Source organism: Pteronotus mesoamericanus, unplaced genomic scaffold, assembly GCF_021234165.1.
Source record: "Pteronotus mesoamericanus isolate MK-2021 breed Mesoamerican mustached bat unplaced genomic scaffold, CSHL_Meso_final contig_164, whole genome shotgun sequence".
Taxonomy (NCBI): domain Eukaryota; kingdom Metazoa; phylum Chordata; class Mammalia; order Chiroptera; family Mormoopidae; genus Pteronotus; species Pteronotus mesoamericanus.
The window spans coordinates 16890301-16910785 of NW_026555065.1; the positions used below are offsets into that span (position 1 = coordinate 16890301).

At 37.6% G+C, this 20485-nt stretch overlaps 1 protein-coding gene across 2 annotated transcripts in view; it reads right to left on the bottom strand.

Moving 5' to 3' along the window:
• GALK2 (galactokinase 2) overlaps nucleotides 1-20485 on the bottom strand; it is a 117340-nt gene that overhangs the window by 84421 nt on the left and 12434 nt on the right. For both annotated transcript variants that reach the window (XM_054565446.1, XM_054565447.1), the window contains exons 3-5: nucleotides 17094-17217; nucleotides 10835-10925; nucleotides 7801-7947 (exon numbers count right to left, since the gene is read on the bottom strand). In XM_054565446.1, the coding sequence (XP_054421421.1) occupies nucleotides 7801-7947; nucleotides 10835-10925; nucleotides 17094-17217 (362 nt within the window). The remainder of the gene's footprint in view (nucleotides 1-7800; nucleotides 7948-10834; nucleotides 10926-17093; nucleotides 17218-20485) is intronic.

Genomic DNA, 20485 nt, shown 5'->3' on the forward strand with positions numbered 1-20485 from the left:
TTAGGCTTTGCATGTTTGAGAATATTTTATTCTATCCTTACACTAAATTTGCTATAAGCTAAATTCATATTTTGGAGATATTACTCTGTTGCTTTCTATCTTCAAAAACTCTTAATTTTCATTCCTGATCCTTCAAATATTATCTCTTTCCCTCCTTATCTCTTGATCTTTCAATCAGCTTTGTATGTTTGTGTGTGTGTGTTTTGTTTTGTTTTTAATTCTTCAAATCACTTTTTTTAATTTTATTTTTAAATCATGTTTATTCTATTACAGTTCTCTCAATTTTTCCCTCTTTGCCCTCCTCCAACTCATCCCACCCCGCCCCCTTCTCCCAAGGTCAATTCTGGCTGGTGTGGCTCCGTGGACTGAGTGCCGGCCTGGGAACTGAAGGGTCGCGGGTTCAATTCCCAGTCAGGGTATATGCCTGGGTTGCAGGCCAGATCCCCAGTTGGGGTGTGTGTGAGAGGCAACTAATTGATATTCCTGTCCCTCTCTTTCCCCCTCCTTTCCCCTCCCTCTAAAAACAAATAAAATCTTTAAAGCCCTACCCAGCGTGGCTCAGTGGATTGTGTGTGTGTGTTTTGATTAACATTCAAGTTTCAAAATTCCCAGATAGTATACTGTGGTTTGGTTTTTTGTTTTGGGGGTTTTTTTTACTTTTCAAATTTTTTTTATTGAGGTATAATTCGGGGATTTTTTTTTTTTCATTTATTCTGTTGAACATCTAGTGAGATCCTTTCAATCTGAGAACTCATGTTTTTACTTTGGAGAAATATTATTTTTTAAAAGAATATCCTAGCGACTGTTTTCTCTATGTCACTTTATTAGATAGATAAATTTATGAAACTGATTTATAAATTTTCCTTTCTCTCTTATTGTTCAGCACTTTTTGTTTCTTTATCAGAGTTCTTCCAATCCTTTTACAGAACTTTTGTTTTAGTTATCATATTTTCAATACCCCAAATCTCCATCTTATTGTTTGTTCCTCTTTTTAAAATACCATTCCATCCTTTCATTTTCTTTTATCTCTGAGGATACCGTGGCTTCTCTGAAGCATTCTGCTTTCAGCATTGTCTGTTTCCTCTGAGTTCCTTTTTTCTCTTTGTTTGCTTCACGTCAGAGGCTTTCTTCCAAGGTCTAATTATCTTTTAATGTTCTATCATATTTAATAGTGAGCCACTAAAAAGCTGATCAGAAACTTTGTAAATGGGCTTCTAACAGGGTCAGAGAGTAGCAGAATTTTGGGGGGAGGAGGTCACCAAATGTCAGTATTGTTTCTATAGGATAGTTCAGTTTCCTCTGAGAAGGGTTTTCTAATATTCCTGGTAGGATGTTGAGGGAGTCCTTGTCCCGAGGAGTCCTCTAGGCCATCGCAGATGAAAATAAGTTGTTCCAGACACACTTGGTCTGCCAGGAGAAAGGGGTGGTGATTCCCTCTAGCGGAGGAGGCCCCAAACCCTTCCCTGAGGTGACTTTTTTTGGAATTGGTACGTGCAGGGGTATACATCGTGCATGCAAGGTTTATCAATCCATGTCAGAGGACTATAGATAACAAATTAAAGAAACACAGAGACCTGTCTTAGTTCAGGGTTTGTCAGACATGCTGACATCAGATGGTCATTAAAGCATGGCTCAGAGGTTCAGGAATTTTCTCCCCTGCCTTAAAGTCAAACACCTGGCTTTTCCTTATCAGAGCAGTACAAAGGAGAGCAAGCTTCAGCGGATGCAATGTATTCTTTAGGCCGGACTTCCGACCGGAACCCTCAGTGCTAGAATTGGCTCATATCTGCCTCCCAGCATTCCCCGCGTTCCAGTCAAGACTTACAGGCCTCTTTCAAGGCCTGGCTCATGAGAGGCACAATCCCAGATACCACACAAAGTAGTCCCCAACAGGATGTGGAGTGGTAAGGCAGCCAGAGTGCTAGAGCTACCAGAGGAAGGGAGTTGGGAATTTCACTGCTGAGATGCAGAGCATTCTTTAATCCCCCAGTTCTCATTTCTATTCTTCTCTTGCCTTTCTTAGCATTTTAAAGTCCCCAGGTCCGAACAATTTCTGGTTATTTCTCCAGAGAAATGGAGAAATAAGTGTGAAAATGGTCTACTTACTGAGCCAGGTAAGAGTGGGCTCTGAGGGTCTAATTGAACCTCATAAAGATTTTCAAATAAACTCCCACCTGCCAGGTCACCCTGCTTTTTCTGGTACTGGGTACCTCTAATTCCTAAGCCTTTTCAGAGAGCTGTGAGCTAGCCTGCTTTCCATCTGAACAATCCCTTCTCAAGCACTTAGCTCTGACCTTTCTTCAGTCATGCAACATCCTTCCACCCACTTTCTATCTTTTTTATCTTGTGGTTTGGGGTTATTTATGTCTCCTTGATTTATCAAAGATGGAACTTATGCCTTCTTTTCTTGTTTCCCTATTGTTTGGAAATGATTATTTGAGAAAAGATGAATGAGCGATGGAAAGACTAGAAAGGTCTTCATTCTGTCATCTTGAAACCTCTAGCCTTTTCTGTTTTGTGGGAAGGCCTTTTATTACACCATATTCTTCTGTCAATTCCATTCACACTTTCTGTCTTTGAGACTTTCTGGGTAACACAGACATCTTGTTAGACTGATTTCAGACATACAACAGTTTATTAATGAATTAACAAGTTCCACATGAGATATGATAAATAGGACTACCTTTTTTCACAGTACTTGTTGTCTGCAATTGTATAGGGCATACTGTGTGTAGATACAAGCGGGAGAGAATTAGTTATCAATTGGGAGAGCATTAGTCACCATCCTCCTATGGGACTTATTTTTTTTTATCAGGTATGCTGGTTATTCTCTGCTTGCCTTCCTGCCCCTCCATTCTCTCACAGCTCTGTGCTCCAGGAGACTGACCTCTATGGACAACTCCCCATTTACTGCCACTACCACTCAACGCACACTTTCTCTGCCACCCTGCAGACCTGGAAACATTACTCTACAGCCACAGCTACAAAAATATAATGGCTTCTGGCTTCACAAGAGAGCCAACCCTTCCTGGTTGGGTCCCTTGACCCTGCCCACAAATCTATACATTGATTCTTTACTAAATTTTCTTCAGTTATATCCTGTGTGCAATTTGTTTCCTAAGAGGATACTGACTGATATATCAAGGAAAAAATATATAGCTCACCTCTAAAGTTCTCTCCTTGAATTCTTATGTTCTATGGTTTTTACAAATTAAGTATACAGTTGGCACATAACTAAAGACGAAGCAAATTAGGGGCTTCCTTTCGGTCATGACTTTGTCTCACTCCAGGAAAGAAACTATCCAAATAAGTATGCTCAGCCCTAGAAAATAAAGCATTATCAATACAATTTAGACTAGCAGAGAAAGCTAAAATATACATATTGTTCCTTTTAGAAATTGGAGTCAGTTCTGGTTTGATATTTTTTATTCGATTTTATTTAATTGAGATTTAATTGACATACAATAGTATATTATTTTCAGGTGTACAACACAATGATTTGATATTCACATATATTGTGAAATTATCACAAAAATGAATCTAGGTAACACACAAAGCCATACATAGTTCTTATGAACACTTTAAGATTTACTCTCTTAGCAACTGTCAAATATGAAATACAGTATAATTAACTACAGATGCCATGCTGTACATTACATCTCCACTGACCACCTTTACCCATTTCACCCACCCACCCCCACCCCACAATCTGTTCTCTGTATTTTTTAGCTTGGTTGGTTGGTTGGTTGGTTGGTTTTAAGATTTCACATATAAGTGAAATCGTACGGTATTTATTTTTCTCTATCTGGCTTATTTCAAAGAGCATAATGCTCTCAAATCCATCCATGTTGTTGCCAATAGTAAGATTTCATTCTTTTATGGCTAGATAACATTCCAATATATGTATAACACATCCTCTCTACCTATTCATCCATGATGAGCACTTAGGTTGTTTCCATATCTTGTCTATTGTAAATAATAGTTCAATGAACATAGGAGTGTATATATCTTCTTGAGTTAATGTCTTCATTTTCTTCAGATAAATACCCAGAAGTAGAGTTGCTGAATTACAGTAGTTCTATTTTTAATTCTTTGAGAAACCTCCACATTGTTTTCCATAGTAGCTGCACCAATTTCCATTCCCACCTACAGTGCACAAGAGTTCACTTTTCTCTACATTCTCACCAGCACTTGTTATTTCTTGTCTTTTTGATGATAGCCATTTTAACAGGTATGAGGTGATATCTCATTGTGGTTTTAATTGCATTTCTCTGATGATTAGGGATGCTAATCATCATGTGCCTCTTAACCATTTGTATGTCTCCTTTGGAAGAATACTTATTCAGATCCTCTAACCACTTTTCAGTTGGATTGTTTGGTTTTTTGCTATTGAGTTGTATCCATTCTTTATATACTTCGGATATTAATCCCATATTAGATATATGGTTTTTTTTTTATTCAGTAGATTGCCTTTTCATGTTTCTGATGATCTCCTTTGTGGCACATAAGTTTTTTGGTTTGATGTAATCCCACTTGTTTATTGTTGTTTTTGTTGCTATTGCATTTGATGTCAAATCCAAAAAAAAAATCATCACCAAGACCATGTCAAGAAAATTACCACCTATGTTTTCTTCTAGAAGTTTTATGGTTTCAGGTCTTACATTCAAGTCTTAAATCCATTTTTAGTTCATTTGTGTGCATGGTGAAAGATAGTGGTCCAGTTTCTTTGTTTTGCATGTGGCTGTCCAGCTTTTCCAACACCATTTATTGAAGAGACTGTCCTCTCTCCATTGAATATTCTTGGATTCTTTGTCATAAATTAATTGAACATATAAGTGTAGGTTTATTTCTGGGCTCTTTTTTCCATTCCATTGATCTATGTGTCTGTTTTCATGGCAAAACATTTGCATTTTTTACTTTAAAAGCATGGGAACATCCAGAATTAATTCCAAAGGTTCAAGTTTTCTTTATCTTTTTTTCCCATAGATACTCATATCATCAAAGGGCAAAATATATACGTATGTATTCACCAATCTTCCCATTAAAAAAGAAATTAATTCCTTGACCTTACACCACATTATTTCTTTTTCCAGGCAAAGCCAGAATTTCTACTTTTTTACCTCTCATAGACCCTTCAACCCATTCCTATTTTAAACTGCTTTTTCCAAAGTTTTATTCAACTTTTCTCATGCTAAATCCAATGGCTACTTCTTCGTCCTTGTCTTAACCTCTCAGCAGCATTTGAAACCACTGCCACTCCTTTCATGAAATATTCTCGTCCTTGTCGTCGCTCGTGCCTCACCTTTCTGATATTCCTCCTATCCAGCTGAAGACTCCTCAGACTCTTCAGAAGACATCCTTTCCGCTGCCCACCCTTCAGATATTTATGAAAGTCAGAGCTCTGTCATATTCTTCTTTATCTTTCTACCTACACTCCTCCAATGGGTCATCTTCTCCACTTCTATGGCTTCAAAAATTAATTACCTGCTCACGACTCTCAAATAAACCATCTCAAGTCCAAATGTACCTTCAGAGGTAATGTCTGTAACTAAATATTAAATCACTTCATCAATATGCCTACAAATTCCTCAAACTCAACATTTCTGCTTTCCCCCACACCTAATTTTTCATCTCCCTCTTTTTAAAAATATTTTATTATATATGCTATCATAGCTGTCCCAATTTTCCTCTCTTTGCTGCCCTTCATCCAACCTGCCCCCCACTTCCATAGTCAATCCTGACACCACTGTCCATGTGCATGGGTCCTTCATATATGTTCTTTGACTAATCCCTTCACCTTCCTTCAATCAGTCCCCAGCTCCCCTCTCCCCCATCTCTATTACTTATTCCAGTAACTCAAGCCAAGCCAGAGGCCTGGATATAATCCTTGACTCTTGGCTGTCCCCCATCCTCACACCCAATCAATAATCAAGGCCTATTGATCCTGTCTGAGATGGACCTTAAATTTACCATTTAATTCTCTTCATTTTCACTGTCACTTCCCTAAACCAAATCATCCCCTCAATGCTAATACTTTTACCCTCAAATCTAGATTTTCTAATAGACCCTGGGTGATATTTCTAAAATATGATCACGTTACCCTCTTCCTAAAAGTTTGCAATGGTTTTACACTGCTATCAGGATAAAGTCTGAATTGCTCAACATAGTTTACATGCATCTAGTCTTCTACCCTGTCATCCAAATTACAGTGCTCCAGCCAAATTATGTTTAATTCCTCCAATAAACCATGATCACTCTTACTCTAGATATTTCCATATGCTGTTACCTCCACCCAATACATGCCTATTTGATATTATCAGTGTTATCATGCTATCAGTATTTATTGACTAAATCTATAAATCCCTATCTCTCAGTTTAGCTGTCCTTTGCTCTCCAAATCTGGATTAAATCTGCTGCCACAGCACACTACATATCTATTTATCACAGTCTATTATAGTTGCTTATTTACTTGTTTCTATTCCCCTTTTTGATTATAGGCAGTATGAGAGTTAAAACTGTACCTATTATATCCCCAATGCTTTGAACACTAACTGGCACAAAGTAGTCACTAAATAAGTAATGGTTAAATGGCCCTGGACAGTGTGGCTCAGTTGGTTTGGCTTTGTCCCACAGACCAAAAAGTCACTGGTTGATTTCTGGTCAGGGCACATGCCTAAAGTTGCAGGTTCAGTCCTGGGTGGGGGTGCTTGCAAAGGGCAGTCAAATGATGTTTCTCACATCAATGTTTCTCCCCATCTCTTGCTCCCTCTCCCTCTCTCTAAAAAAATAATAATAAAGTAAAAAAATAAAAATAATAGCTAATTAACAAATTTTATAATGAACTTTCATTCCCTTGCTTTCTTTCTCTCCTTTCAAACAAATCAGAACAAGTAAATCATCCTTCCCTCCAAATAAGCCATTGCTTACAAAGGGCCAATTAATGTATAATTAGTTACATATGACAGCTAAGGAAAATTCTACCTGAGGCTTTGCTTTCTCCTTCATTTATCTCTCTTCTCTTACACATAAAATTTTCAAACTGGAAATTTAAACAGGCATAAAAAAGACTGAGCATGTAGATGTCTTTTCTTTTGATCTGCCTGATGTCCCGGCTGTGTTCCCAAACCATTTATAAACTTGGTAGTATATGTACATGGTAGAAAAAGAACCTATGATAACATTTTATATGAACCAGAAATCAAAGCATTAATTAAACCAGAGCACACCTGCCTCCGAACTGCAAAGTAAAAGATTTATGTAAACTTGTTAAGTTAAGGCTTTCTGACCTCCGGTAGGATTTATGTTTCCTTTAAATAAGCACTTCCTCTTTGTAATGCAATATTTTTCTTAAAAAGTTTATTTCAGTGACCAAGCTGCTGGCATAAACAGATATGCAGTTCAGTTCCTTTATTGCCTGGTTTTTACCCACTGCTTGTCAAATATCTGATCTAAGGTTTCAGGTGAAAATAAGCAGGTCCAACCATGAGGCCTAGAATTTCTTGTTCTAAACTTGTTAATGAGGTGACCTAAAAGATCTCCCTGTATTCAAACTCCATACTTATTAAAATACCCTTAAATTAAGAGCATTTTAACATAGTTATTCACAGATCTACTCACTGTTTGGAAGGTGCCAGCTACCTTAGAGGAGCTCATCACAGGCAGTAAGTTACAACATGTGCACGTATAGTCCTTTAGGAAAAAGTTTTTTAATCAAAAGAAGACATTCTAATTTTGAGACTTGGATACTAATGTCTTTACAAAGAGAGGTTTCCGTGGGGCTAATACATTCAAGTTGGTTACCTTGGAGAGTTTCATTCCCAGAACTGTGATTGTCACCAAGCCAGCACAACAGACCAAAGCGCTGGAGCTGGAGAGGCCAGAACTTGGTGGGATGGTCCCATCTACCAAGCAATTCATTCCAGGCAGGTTACTGAGACCAAAGTGTTCCTAAGAATAGAAGAAAAGACAGCGCTAGTAACTTCAGTTTTGGGTTCAAAGAGTAGCAAAGTGTTCTTTTATCCCCCAGGGAGTGAAAGTCTATCAATGGACTTATTATGTTATTTATAGAAAATAGTTGTGCAATTCAGTTCAGTTGAGTCTATGACATTTCATGTAAGAATATAGTAATATGAAGATTATTTTTTATTTTGTTCAACAAAAAGCTACTGATCCATTTCTTAAAATTGCCTTGAATTATCTTTTTCTTGAATATTAATTGATTTCAACAGATATGGAAAAATATTAAACAGTTATAATTTAACTTCTCAAGCAGCAAGAAAAGAAATACACAATTACTTAGCAAGACAAGTTAAATCACTATGTAGCAAATCCCAACACTCTGTGCTTATAAAAATCTAATACCTAGCAGTGGCTTATTCCTATGGAGTGTCTTTCTTCAGAAAGTCCTCTAAAGAAAAAGAGGTAAAACAAATTTACTCAGTTCTGTTTTACCTATGGAAAAACCTAGGCACTGAAAAATTAAGAGACTTCCCCAAGATCATATGTAGGGAACTAGGGATAGGACCCTGGTCTCCGGTTTCTGGTTGAGACCTTCTGCATTGAAATCAGAAACCTGGGCCAGCATACTGTCACTGTGATTTAATGTAAGTCAGCTATATGAGGAAATCCAGATTTTTTACGAGAGTTTATAGATACAATTTAGCCATATGGTAGCTTTCAAGACAGCCAAATTAGAATTCAGCCACAAATAAGAATGCAGACTCTAAACAAAGCAGGGAAACTCTATTTCTCTAAATAGGAAAGCCCAAAGAAACAATCAGACTCTGATCTAAAGATGGAAAGCTCTAAGAGACTTAAATAAATATGTAGGATGACACTTAGGATGATCATATCATATAACCCTTGTGGTTTAAGATTAAAAATAAATTCAAGGCCACTTCCTCATCAAGTACCATTGTGTTTGCAAATTACTCAAACGGCTTAAGACCAAAGTACAAAATACTATTATATTACATAATTACGCATTTCATCATACATATTATTCTCAGGAGAAATTTCAGTAAACTAGTTAAAATAATCAAAGTAACTACAAAACTCCACAAATAAAAGACTGGTTTTTTCCCTTAATTTTCTTTTAGTCCTTTTTTCCCTAAACTGGCAAAATTCATGTACCACAAAAGAAATGATTCAGTTAGATGTACTTCTCCTCTTGATTTCAAATTATCTAAAAATTTTCTTTCCAGAAATATGAACAAGTTATGAACTGAAACACTGTTGCTGTCAATGCCCTTTAATACAGAACATCAAGCTTGTTTAAAAAAGAAAAAGAAAAAGAAAAAAGTCCTGTTGAATGCTATATATTTAACAATAAACTGATTCACATGGTGTCGTGAATGTGAATCATACTTACAAACTTATCACGCAATGTTTAAATTAAAACGTACAACAGATTCAAAAATGCAAATGGGTTTTGCCAAATTCTGTAATAGCTCTATCCCAGAAGGATAACATGTTCAATTTAATATAAACAGATTATCCTCTGGAACTTTCTAGTATTTGAATCTGAAGGTTTCTGAACAAGCTAACTTCTAATTACTTTCCTGCAAAAAATTCCTTGCACAAACCTGCTTTTGCACATAAGTTATCAAACTAAAAATGAAGGCTTTAAGACCTGAAATTCTCAAAAGCATCCCAAAGCAGCATGCATTATTTAGGTCACTTTACCCATATGCTTCAAAAGGCATGTTGCTATAAGGAATATCCGATTGTATTTGCCAGGTAAATGCTTCCAAATACTGTAATTCCCACTAATGCATATGACAAGCCAAATCATTTGAAGATTTAAAACCTACCAATAACTTTTCCCATAAGTTATTCCCATGTGTCTGGGGGAATGAAGGAAGAAAGAACAGTGAACAAATGAGAGAAAGAGAGAAGGGAAGGAGGGACTCACTCCAAGATCAAAACCATCATGATTAGAGTACAAGACTACATATCAAAACTAAATGTGATGTATTTCCACCACAGATAGGCCACTAAGTCCTAGGCTACTCAAGACAAAGTCATCCTGGATAGGACTGCCAGGCAGCAGTAAGGAACACAAGCTCTCTAAAACATGGATTTTAATAAACAAATCAAATTGATACAGCAAATCAATTTTCTTCTGGTCCTTCATATATTTTAAATTAGGAAAGTGAAAATATTTTATTTTCTTGCCCTTGTACATGACATTGGAGATGTTCAAAATAATTATTCAAAGTTACTAGGAAAACATTTATTCTAATAAACTTCACTACATCTTTTTTTAACCCCATCCGAAGCAGTATTACTAGTATTAACAATATTAGTTACCATTTATTGAATGCCTACTATGCATCATGCATTGTGTAATCCTTTGCAACAATTCTTTGTTGGGATAAAAGTGACATCATTTTATAGATAGCAAATAGAGACCTAATAGAGACTTTATAGAGACTTAAGAGGTTAAATGAATATAGCTGGGTAGAACCTAGATTTGAACCCTGGGCCGTTCGATTGTAAGTCCTATTACAGTACACACTTCTATATTCCTAGAACAAAATGTGAATAATATTACTAGAATTTATCCTTCAAAAGAAAATTTAAAAACAAAAATTTAAAAACCAGAAAGATGTCAGATGCACCTGACTTATGAACAGCCACTACTGCCCCCTGTGAACACCACCCAGAGAAAGTCCTATCTACCCATCCTTTGAAGTATATAAACTAGCAAAATAGAATAGAAACAGCAGTTAGTATTGAAAGGAGACAAAATTGATAGACTAAATAAAATAAATATTGATATAATAGACATCACAATCACAAATGTTAGTAGCTGCCTTATAAAGCAATTTACCTGAATTCCTTTAAATCCACATAGGAAATAGTTGTGCCACAGAGGTTTAGTTTTGTCAATCTGTATGTTATTAGCACTAGTACTGAAGTCCCTGCAAAAAACAAGACACCATAAATTTACATCTGGAGGCCTTGTGCTGCAAAATCAATGGCTGAATGCTGCCATCTTGTGTCAAGGCATGATACTGAACTCTCATTTACCATTTACTTTCAACACGCGGACTTCACAGTCTATCACAGTCTATCCCAAAACAACAAACATGTCCAACTGCCAAGAGCTAAGAGAAAAAGTTATGGTGACCTTAATAACTAAACTACTTCCAACTGACCCTTATTTCTTGACACAGAGAGGACCTGATATATTTTAGCATAATTCTACACCACTCTTTATTTCATGATGGTCCTTGCTAAGCTAGTATAAACCTTACCCTCTGGCCCTGCTGTTCAGCATCTTGCTAACTGCAACAGTTGCTCATGCCTTCTTTCCTCACACTCTCCGCCATCCATCCAATTTTACCATATGCACAGTTTAAGAGGAAAAAAGAGTAAATAAAACAAGTAATGATTCTAATGGATCATAACTCATTGAATAAAATAAGATGCCATGAATCTATACTGATATAAATTAACAAATGAAAAAATAGTTAAATGAAGGGGAAGGGAAAAACTTTTCTTTAGAGTAAAATGCCAACTAATAGATGTAGAAAAATGAAGGAAATCAAAAAAATATCACTGTTTGTCAAACTCCCTGATAACAGTTTGGGGAAAGAATTATCAATGGATGCTAAAGATACTGAGTAAAAATTTGATGAGAAACAGAATATTTACACTCCAGGGATTTCCCCACCAGACACTTACTCCAAGGAGAAAACATTGTAACTTCATGGTAAAGAAATCTGGCAGGCACTCCCTTAACCAAATCACCAAAATTAACATCAGTAAAGCGACATCATGTGCCTCCCTGATGTGATGCATGAGGACACATCAGTTAATGTGTAGAAATTTTTTGTACTATTTTTAACTTCTTTGTAAGTCAAAAATTATTTCAAAAATTAAAATAGATAAGCTTCTAAATCAGCCAGAAGACAAAAGATGTGAAATGGAAGAGGGGATAGAGATCAATTTAAAATGAGAAAATAAGCAACATTCCCCATATTGACTGAATGCTCTTCACGTAATTTACTAAATACCTACTCATGTGCCAGTCACTTTAGTAGGTACATTGTATGCATTTTCTTCACTCAGTAACATGAATACATCATCTCCTAAGGAAAATTTTTAATGACCACTTAAGTGTGCAAGGTATTCGAAGGAATAGAAGGGAAAAAGGAAAGGGCTTATCTTTTAAGTATTTGTAATCTAGCAGAGACAGCATGAACACAAGTCATGATCACACACCATGTCATGTGATGTGGAACATGGGCGGGATAGGAGGCCAAGCAGGCATCATTTCTACAGTCAGCACGATGGATTGAAGAGAAGAGGCCTTCCTGGAGGCTGAGAGTTTTGGTGACTCCAAGGACACAGTCTGTCCAGATCACAAGCACTTTATTTTCACCCACACAAGTTAAAATATACTGGGAGGATGATGTGAGCATCATGGTAGAGTGAGCCGCTCCCTTTGTCTCTCACCTTCAATCTACAACTAGTGGGATATCAGTAAACTCAAGAAAGATTCCTCTGGTCGTAACACTAGGATGCCTGCGAGATCCACACATCTACACACCTGACGGTGGGGAAGTGGAATGCACACGGCTGGCGGAACTCGAGGAACAGCAGGAATGGCGTTCCTGACTGGCCCTGGCTCCCTGGAGGCGGCAGCTGAACCCACAGCCCTAGCGAGCGCAGTAGCAGCCATGGAGACCAGGCCGCAACTCAGGGCCCCCTCGGAGGCCTGGGGTGGGATGGGGGAAAAAGGATAGCAGCGGCACCAGCACCCGAAACTCAGGCGCCTTCCCCTGGCTGCAGTGGTGCTGATCCCTGGAGGACTCAGTAGCAGCAGCGGGGGCAGAGGGGGCAGCGGAGGAGCCTCTGACTTCCCGGCCACAGAAACAGCCACAGGGAATCAGGCAGCAGTGGCGCGGGGCTCTAGACCCCAGCTACTCTCCATCCCAGCTATCCCTCTCCCGCGCCCAAGCTGTTGCCTGAGCCCCAGACAACCCCGGAAACAATGGGGGCACACGCCATCGCTGTGACCCTGGCAGCGACAACCACGGCCACAGCAAAACCAGCGACTGCAGTGACACTGGGAGCAGCAAGTTTCCTGGGACACCAGAGGCACAAGCAGTAGTGCTGAAGGCACCTGCGACACCTCTGGTAGAGGCTGGGGAGCTGGGAAATGCGGGCCCTCAAATGTAGTCAGCTCAGGTAGCAAACACCAAAAACTTGTGCTACAGCACCACCTCCTGGGGGGAAAAGGGCCTCTAATTACCAACCGGCTGAATTGTGAAAATGAAAGCTGTGCCTAAAGAAGTGTTCCATCCTTCAAACATACCGGGAGAGGAACCACCCAGCAAGCACCAAGAATCATCACGTTAACAAAGTATCACAGAAAGAAAATCACAGTTTTATCCCTTAGCTCCTTAAACTGCCTTTCTGAATTTTCTTGCATCTCACTGAGTTTCTTCATGACATCTATTTTTGAATTCTCCATCATTTAGATCACAATCTTCGGTGACTTTGAGTTTAGTTTCTGGAAAAAATGCTTGGTATGATTTCAATCTTCTTGTATTTTTTCAGATTTGTTTTGTGTCCCAACATATGGTCTATCCTTGAAAATGTCCCGTGGGCCCTTAAGAAGAAAATGTATTCTGTTGCTTTTGCATGGAATGTTCCATATATATCTGTTAAGTGCATGTGGTCTACTGTGTCACCTAAGGCCAATATTTCCTTGTCGACTTTGTCTGAAGGATCTATCCAATGGTGCAAGTGGGGTGTTAAAGTCTCCTACTGTCACTATGGTGCTATCAATTTCTCTCTTTAAGTCTGTTAATAGTTTCTTTATATATTTTGATGCTCCTGAGTTGGGCGCATATATAAATAAATGTTATGTCTTCTTGATGTCCCCTTTATCATTACATAATGTCCATCTTTGTCTCTTGTTACCTCTTTTGGCTTGAAGCATATTTTGTCCTAAGTATGGCTACACTTGCTTTCTTTTGGATGCTACTTGCTGAGAGTATCATCTTCCATCCCTGTCTTACCTTTCTGCCAGGCCTTTTCCTAAGGTTCAAAAACACACACTCATTTTTCCACCAATCTTTGTTCCTGTACTACATCACCCATCTGCCTTCTCTGTTCTTACATCCACGTTGTAGAATGCTAAGTAAAAAGTCCTCAAAATGAGCAGGCATGACTCACATTCCACTTACACGTTTTATTCATTTATTCACCTGTTCTTCCAACAAATATTTGCCCAGTGTTTGCCCTGTTTGTGTCAGGCACTAGGCTAGGTGATTACAAGAACAATATTATCACAAAATAAATAGAGAAAAAATTAACAAAAGATGTTCAAAACAGGTACCTTCAAAACAACAAATTACTTCTGAGAGGACCTGAAGACACAAATAAATGAAGAGATATACTGTGTCCATGAATTGGAAGATTAAATACTGTTAAGATGTTAATTCTTCCCAAATTGATCTATATATTCAGTGTACCCCCATTAAAAATCCCAGCATGCTTTTTTATAGAAATTGAATAGCTGATTCTAGATTAATGAGAAAGTACAAAAGATCAAGAATAGCCAAAACAGCTCCAGCTGGTGTGGCTCGGTGGATTGAGCACCAGCCTGAGAACCAAAGAGTCGCCAGTTCAATTCCCAGTTGGGACACATGCCTAAGCTGTGGGCCAGGTCCCTAGTGAGGGGCGCATGAGAAGCAACCACACACTGATGTTTCTCTCCCTCTCTTTCTCTCTCCTTCTGTCTCTCTAAAAATAAATAAATAAAATCTTCAACAACAACATAAAAGAATTAAAATGTTTGCAATTAAGAAAAAGAATAGCCAAAACAAATTTTTAAAAGACAAACAGTATTAGAGGATTTATACTACCTGAGTTCAGGGCTCCTTATAAAGCTACAACTTCAAATGGTATAGTGACATAAAGATAGACAAAAACATCAATGGAACAGAATAAAGTCCAGAAATAGATCCACACAAATATTATCCATTGCTTTTCAACAAAGGTGTCAAGATAATTCAATGGGAAAAAATAATCTTTCCAATAAATGGTGGGAAGCAATTGGGTGTGCAAACACATAAACCCCAGCCCTTATCTCATGCCACATACAAAAATTAACTCAGAATGAATCATTTACCTAAAGGTAAGAACTAAAACTACAAAATTCCTAGAAGAAAACACTGGAAAAAAATTTAGTAATCTTGGGTTTGTCAAAGTTCTCTTAATTACAGTCAAAAATTACAAACTTTGAAAGAAAAAAATCTATAAATACAACTTCCTCAAAATTAAAAACTATTCTTCTTCAAGCAACACAGTAAAGAAAATGAAAAGTCAAGCCACCGACTAGATGAAATACTTTGCAAAACATACATCTAACAAAGGACTTGTATCTACAATATATAAGAAACTGTTACAGGTCAATAATAGAAGATGAAAAACCTGCTTCAAAATGGGCAAATGATTTGGACAGACCTTTAAATAAAGAAGATATACAGATGACAAATAAATGTGTGAAAAGATGTCCAACATCATTAGAGAATTTTAAAACCTCAATGCACTAACTGTGTACTACTACACATTTATGAGAGTAGAAAAAATTTAAAAAGACATGTTAGCAAAGATGTGGATCAGCTGGAACTCTCATACACTGATGGTGGGAGTGTAAATGTTACAACCAGTTTGGAACATAATTAGGCAAATTCTTTGAAAAGGTAAACCAAGCAGTCCACTCCTAGGTAGTTACCCAAGAAAAATGAAAAACATATCCACACATAGATTTGTACACAAATATTCTTAGCAGCATTATTCATAATAGCCAAAAACTGGAAATGATGTAAATGCCCATCCATGGTGAATAGATAAACAAATTAGGGTATCTCCGTGAAGTGAATGTCTCACAACATGTGAAGCATTCTGGGAGGTATGCTGCACGCTTCCCAGGGGCCGGGTGGAATGAAGCTCTTTCTCTGCAGCAGGGACTGCCTGACCTCATTGACCTCTGCTGCCCTAACTCATCCTCCATGCTCTTTCACTACTACTCCTGGGGTCATTTCCCAAACACTCCGCCTTCATTCAAATCTGTCTCAGGCTCTGCTTTTGAGAAAAAAATAAAATAAAACTGAAACCACATATTTATTATCATGGGAATTGTTAAGTGAATATGGATAAATCAGTATGACAAATCATTAATATTATGCACCCAGTATTAAATGTTTGCAAACAATAAAAAATTGTGTTTGAGATAATGAATGTAAGGTTTTCAGTAAAGTCTAAAATCTATGTAAGATATAGTCTTAATTATGCAAAATAAATAGAAAATAAAAGGATCTTATACAATAAGTTCCATACAAAAGGAAGGAATTTCTGTATCTTGCACAACCTTGTATAATGCCTTATCAAAGGTACACATAAAATAATTACAGAATAAACATTACTGCAGGCAAACGGTCTCATGAACAATAAGCCAAAAATATAATATGCCAATTATATGCCAAAATCTTTTTTGTAATTAGCAAGTCAAATCCATCATAATATACTGATAGCAAGTAGGTCTTATCACGAATGAAGACAGTTCAATATTAGAAAATTCATCAGTATAATTCATAATATTTTTTAATAAACTGATCTTCAATATTGAGTAGACATTTAAAAAAACTGATACTCATTAATTATTTTTTAATCTTAGCAAACTAAGAAACAACAAAAGAGTATATCCTTAACTTAATAAAGCATATGTACTACAAGCTTACATCTATTATGTACCAGATTCCATGTTTGACACTGAGGCTACAGCATTAAAGAAGAGAGGCAACAGTACCTCAAGTCAGGGAGCTTATAATCTACTTAAAATAATGTCAGATACATGATAAATCTTCAGCAAGTATTTCTTAAATGAATGAGCAAATGAACAAAATAAGTGCCAAGGCTACAAAATAGGCTACTAAGTAGTAGCCTTAGGTTCTTTTACAATTCATGTACAGATTTTCAGTTAATTTAATAACTTATTATAAATTTGATATCTCCTCAAGAGTTCATTTGGGTACAAATACCCTCACACAGTAGCAATCCTAAATACTCACGGGTATAAGGGATTTGTATTGGACAGTTGGAGATTATTTGTTTTCACAGGTTCCACAGCTATTAACATATCTTGTTCTACAGCCATAGGAAGAACAGAATATCCACAGTAATCTATATGTTCTCCTGGAAAAAAGAGAAAGCATTTCTTGTCATTAAAAACAGATGACACAAGAGAAACACAAGTTGATACACAGGAAAAACTTAAAGCTAGGTTTTAACAGAAAATAAAAATACCATGGGAAGAAAGTGATTCAGTTTTTTTTCTCCCAGACATCTGAGCCAGGAACTTCTGCTAGCATAAGTATATTAGTTAAGAGTTTCTAATTTTTAAACTTCTTCACAAGATTTTTTTATCCACTTTCTAATTCATAATGAACATCTTCAAATATTTGTTATGTGACTAGTTATATGAAGCATCAAGAAAAGCAGTATCTGTTGTTCTTTTGTATTAACTTTTAAAATATGAAAGATGAAAGCCTTTAGCACACTCTTCCTTACATTAACATTATGTGAGTCCCACTCTATTCCTCACTAGAGAATGAGCTCACTAAAGGGAGGATTTTGCTTTATTTTTCTTGTGGCATAACCAAATGCCTAACAAATTATACTGGCACTAACAAGTTGTGTTAAGTATGCTACACATAGCTAGGATTTAAAAAAGAAGTCAGAAAAAGAGTATTTAAACCGTACTACTTTATACATAGTCAGCCAATATAGGAAGCAAACTACCCTTTTCGTTATAATTCATCCTTGAAACACAAGGAAGAATTTTTTTCTACTATACCATAATACCTTCAAATTACTATTTAAATTCAAACTTGTTATTCATAAGATTTAAATACAAAATAACAATTCAAAAAAGTTGGGCAAAGCAAGCTCATTTATATTTCCACATGTCAGGTTTTTATATCTGTTTCTATTGCAGACATTCATCAACTGAAAAATATAAAATGAATGGAAGGCATAATTATATATTTTTTTAAATATCTTACATATTATTACAAGTAGCAATCCTTTTGTTCCTACATTGATGTGTCCTTTAAAATAATAAAACAGGCTTCTGGTCAAGATGGCGGCATAGGTAAACGTGGTACTCACATTCTCTCACAACTACATCAAAAATACAACTGAACTACAGAACAACCATCATTCAGAACCACCTGATATCTAGCTGAATAGAAGTCCTTCAATTAAGGATATAAAGAAGCCACACTGAGGCCGATACGAGGGGAGGAGACACAGAACAGACTGCTCCCACACTAATATGTGGCAGATAAAAATTGGGAGGGATAACTCAGCTGCAGACATTACTCCTGAGGAGTGAAGGGTCCAAGCCCCAAACCAGGCACCCCAGTCCAGGGGTCCAGTACTAGGAAGAGAAGTCCCCATAACTTCTGGCTGTAAAAACCAACAGGGATTGTGGCTGAGGGAGGCAGAGGGCTTCTGGAGTCCCAGGCAGTTCCTCTTAAAGGGCTCATGCCCATTTGTACCTGGTCTCACTTGCTCTGAGTTCCAGCACCGACGCAGCAGCTTGAAAGACAACAGGGACATATCAGGAGGAACTGAAGTGTTTGGTATCAGGACCAGAGCTGGAGCTTTCTCTCACACAGAAGTGCAGGCAGAGACCATTGTTCTTTTTCAAACTCCTTCCCCCAGAGAGCCAGCAGGACATCACTATATCTAAATCTCCATCAACCTGGCTATCACTGTTTACCCAGCCCTGGTGATTCCCTGAGACCCTACCCCATCAATTTGTGGGCCCACACAAGTTGCTCCCACTGGTTTTTCCATAGGAATGGCCTGTCTAGGCTCATGCTTCAGACTTTCCTAAAACCTCTCAAACAAGGAGCATCTGGCCTCAGTGTGCCTCGTACCTAAGTGGCCCCAGGCCTGGCACTGGCAGCATCTGTTCTTGGTCCTCAACTTGGCTTTTCCTGGCACCTCTAAGTCCAGCACAAGTAGAAGACCATTTTGTAGCTCATGCCAGCTTGCCTTGGGCAGAACATAGGTGGTGGCTGACCTTGGCCTGCACCTCCTAGGAGGTCCTATAGTCAGTGGACTCTGTGGACAGCATCAGACCACACTGAAGCACCACTCATTCACTTCTACAAGCAACTCACTCAAGGGGCAGATTCAGCAGGCACCAGAGTCCCACTGAAGTAAGTCCTGTTCCATGGAGTGTGACACTGTACAGCTGATCCTCTGCAATGGTCATAGCCCGTTCTTGTAGCAAATCGGCCTGGTGGTATATCCCTCCTGTTAACACGCCAACAGCAATAAATGGTCAACTACAACAGGGGGGTGTACACAGCCCACACAGTGGGGAGGGGTGCACCTAGAGTGCCTAACTCAGATGAACAGGGAGGTCGTACCACTGGACCCTACAAGATACCTATATTAGGCCACTCTACCAAGCCCAGGAGATGCAGCAGCTTTATAGAATACATAGAAACAAACACAAAAGGCTAGCAAAATGAGGAGTCAAAGAAACATGTTCCAAATGAAAGAATAGAACAAAACTCCAGAAAAAGAACTAAACAAAATAGAGACAAGCAATCTACTAAACACAGAGTTCAAAACACTGGTTATAAGGATGCTCAATGAACTCAGTGAGAACCTCAACAGAGTAAAAAAGAACATGGAAATCATAAAAAAGAACCAGTCAGAAATGAAGGACATACTAACTGAAATGAAGAATATTTCATCAGTAGAGTAGGTGAAGCAGAGAATCAAAATTGTGATTTGGAATATAAGGAAGAAAAAAAAACAATCAAAACAACAAAGAGAAAAAAGAATCCAAAAATTGAGGACATTGAAAGGAGCTTCTGGGACAACTTCAAGTGTACCAACATTCGTATCATGGGGGTGCCAGAAGGAGGAGAGAAAGAACAAGAAATTCAAAACCTATTTTAAAAAAATAATGAAAGAAAACTTCCCTAACCTGGTGAAGGAAATAAATATACAAGTTCAGGAAGCGTAAAATAGTCCCAAACAGGATGAACCCAAAGAGGCCCACACCAAGACACTGCATAATTAAAATGCAAAAGGTTAAAAAGAAAGACAGAATCTTAAAAGCAGCAAGAAAAAAGCAGTTAGTAACCTACAAGGGAGCTCCCATAAGAATGCCAGCTGATTTCTCAATAGAAACTTTGCAGGCCAGAAGGGATTGGCAAGAAATATTCAAAGTGATGAATAGTAAAGACCTACAACCAAGATTACTCTACCCAGCAAAACTATCATTTAGAATTGGAGACATATAAAGAGCTTCCCAAACAGACAATGCTAAAGGAGTTTGTCACCAACAAACCAGTGTTATGTGAACTTTTTTTTAAAAGATTTTATTTATTTATTTTTAGAGAGGGGAATGGAGGGAGAAAGAGAGGGAGAGAAA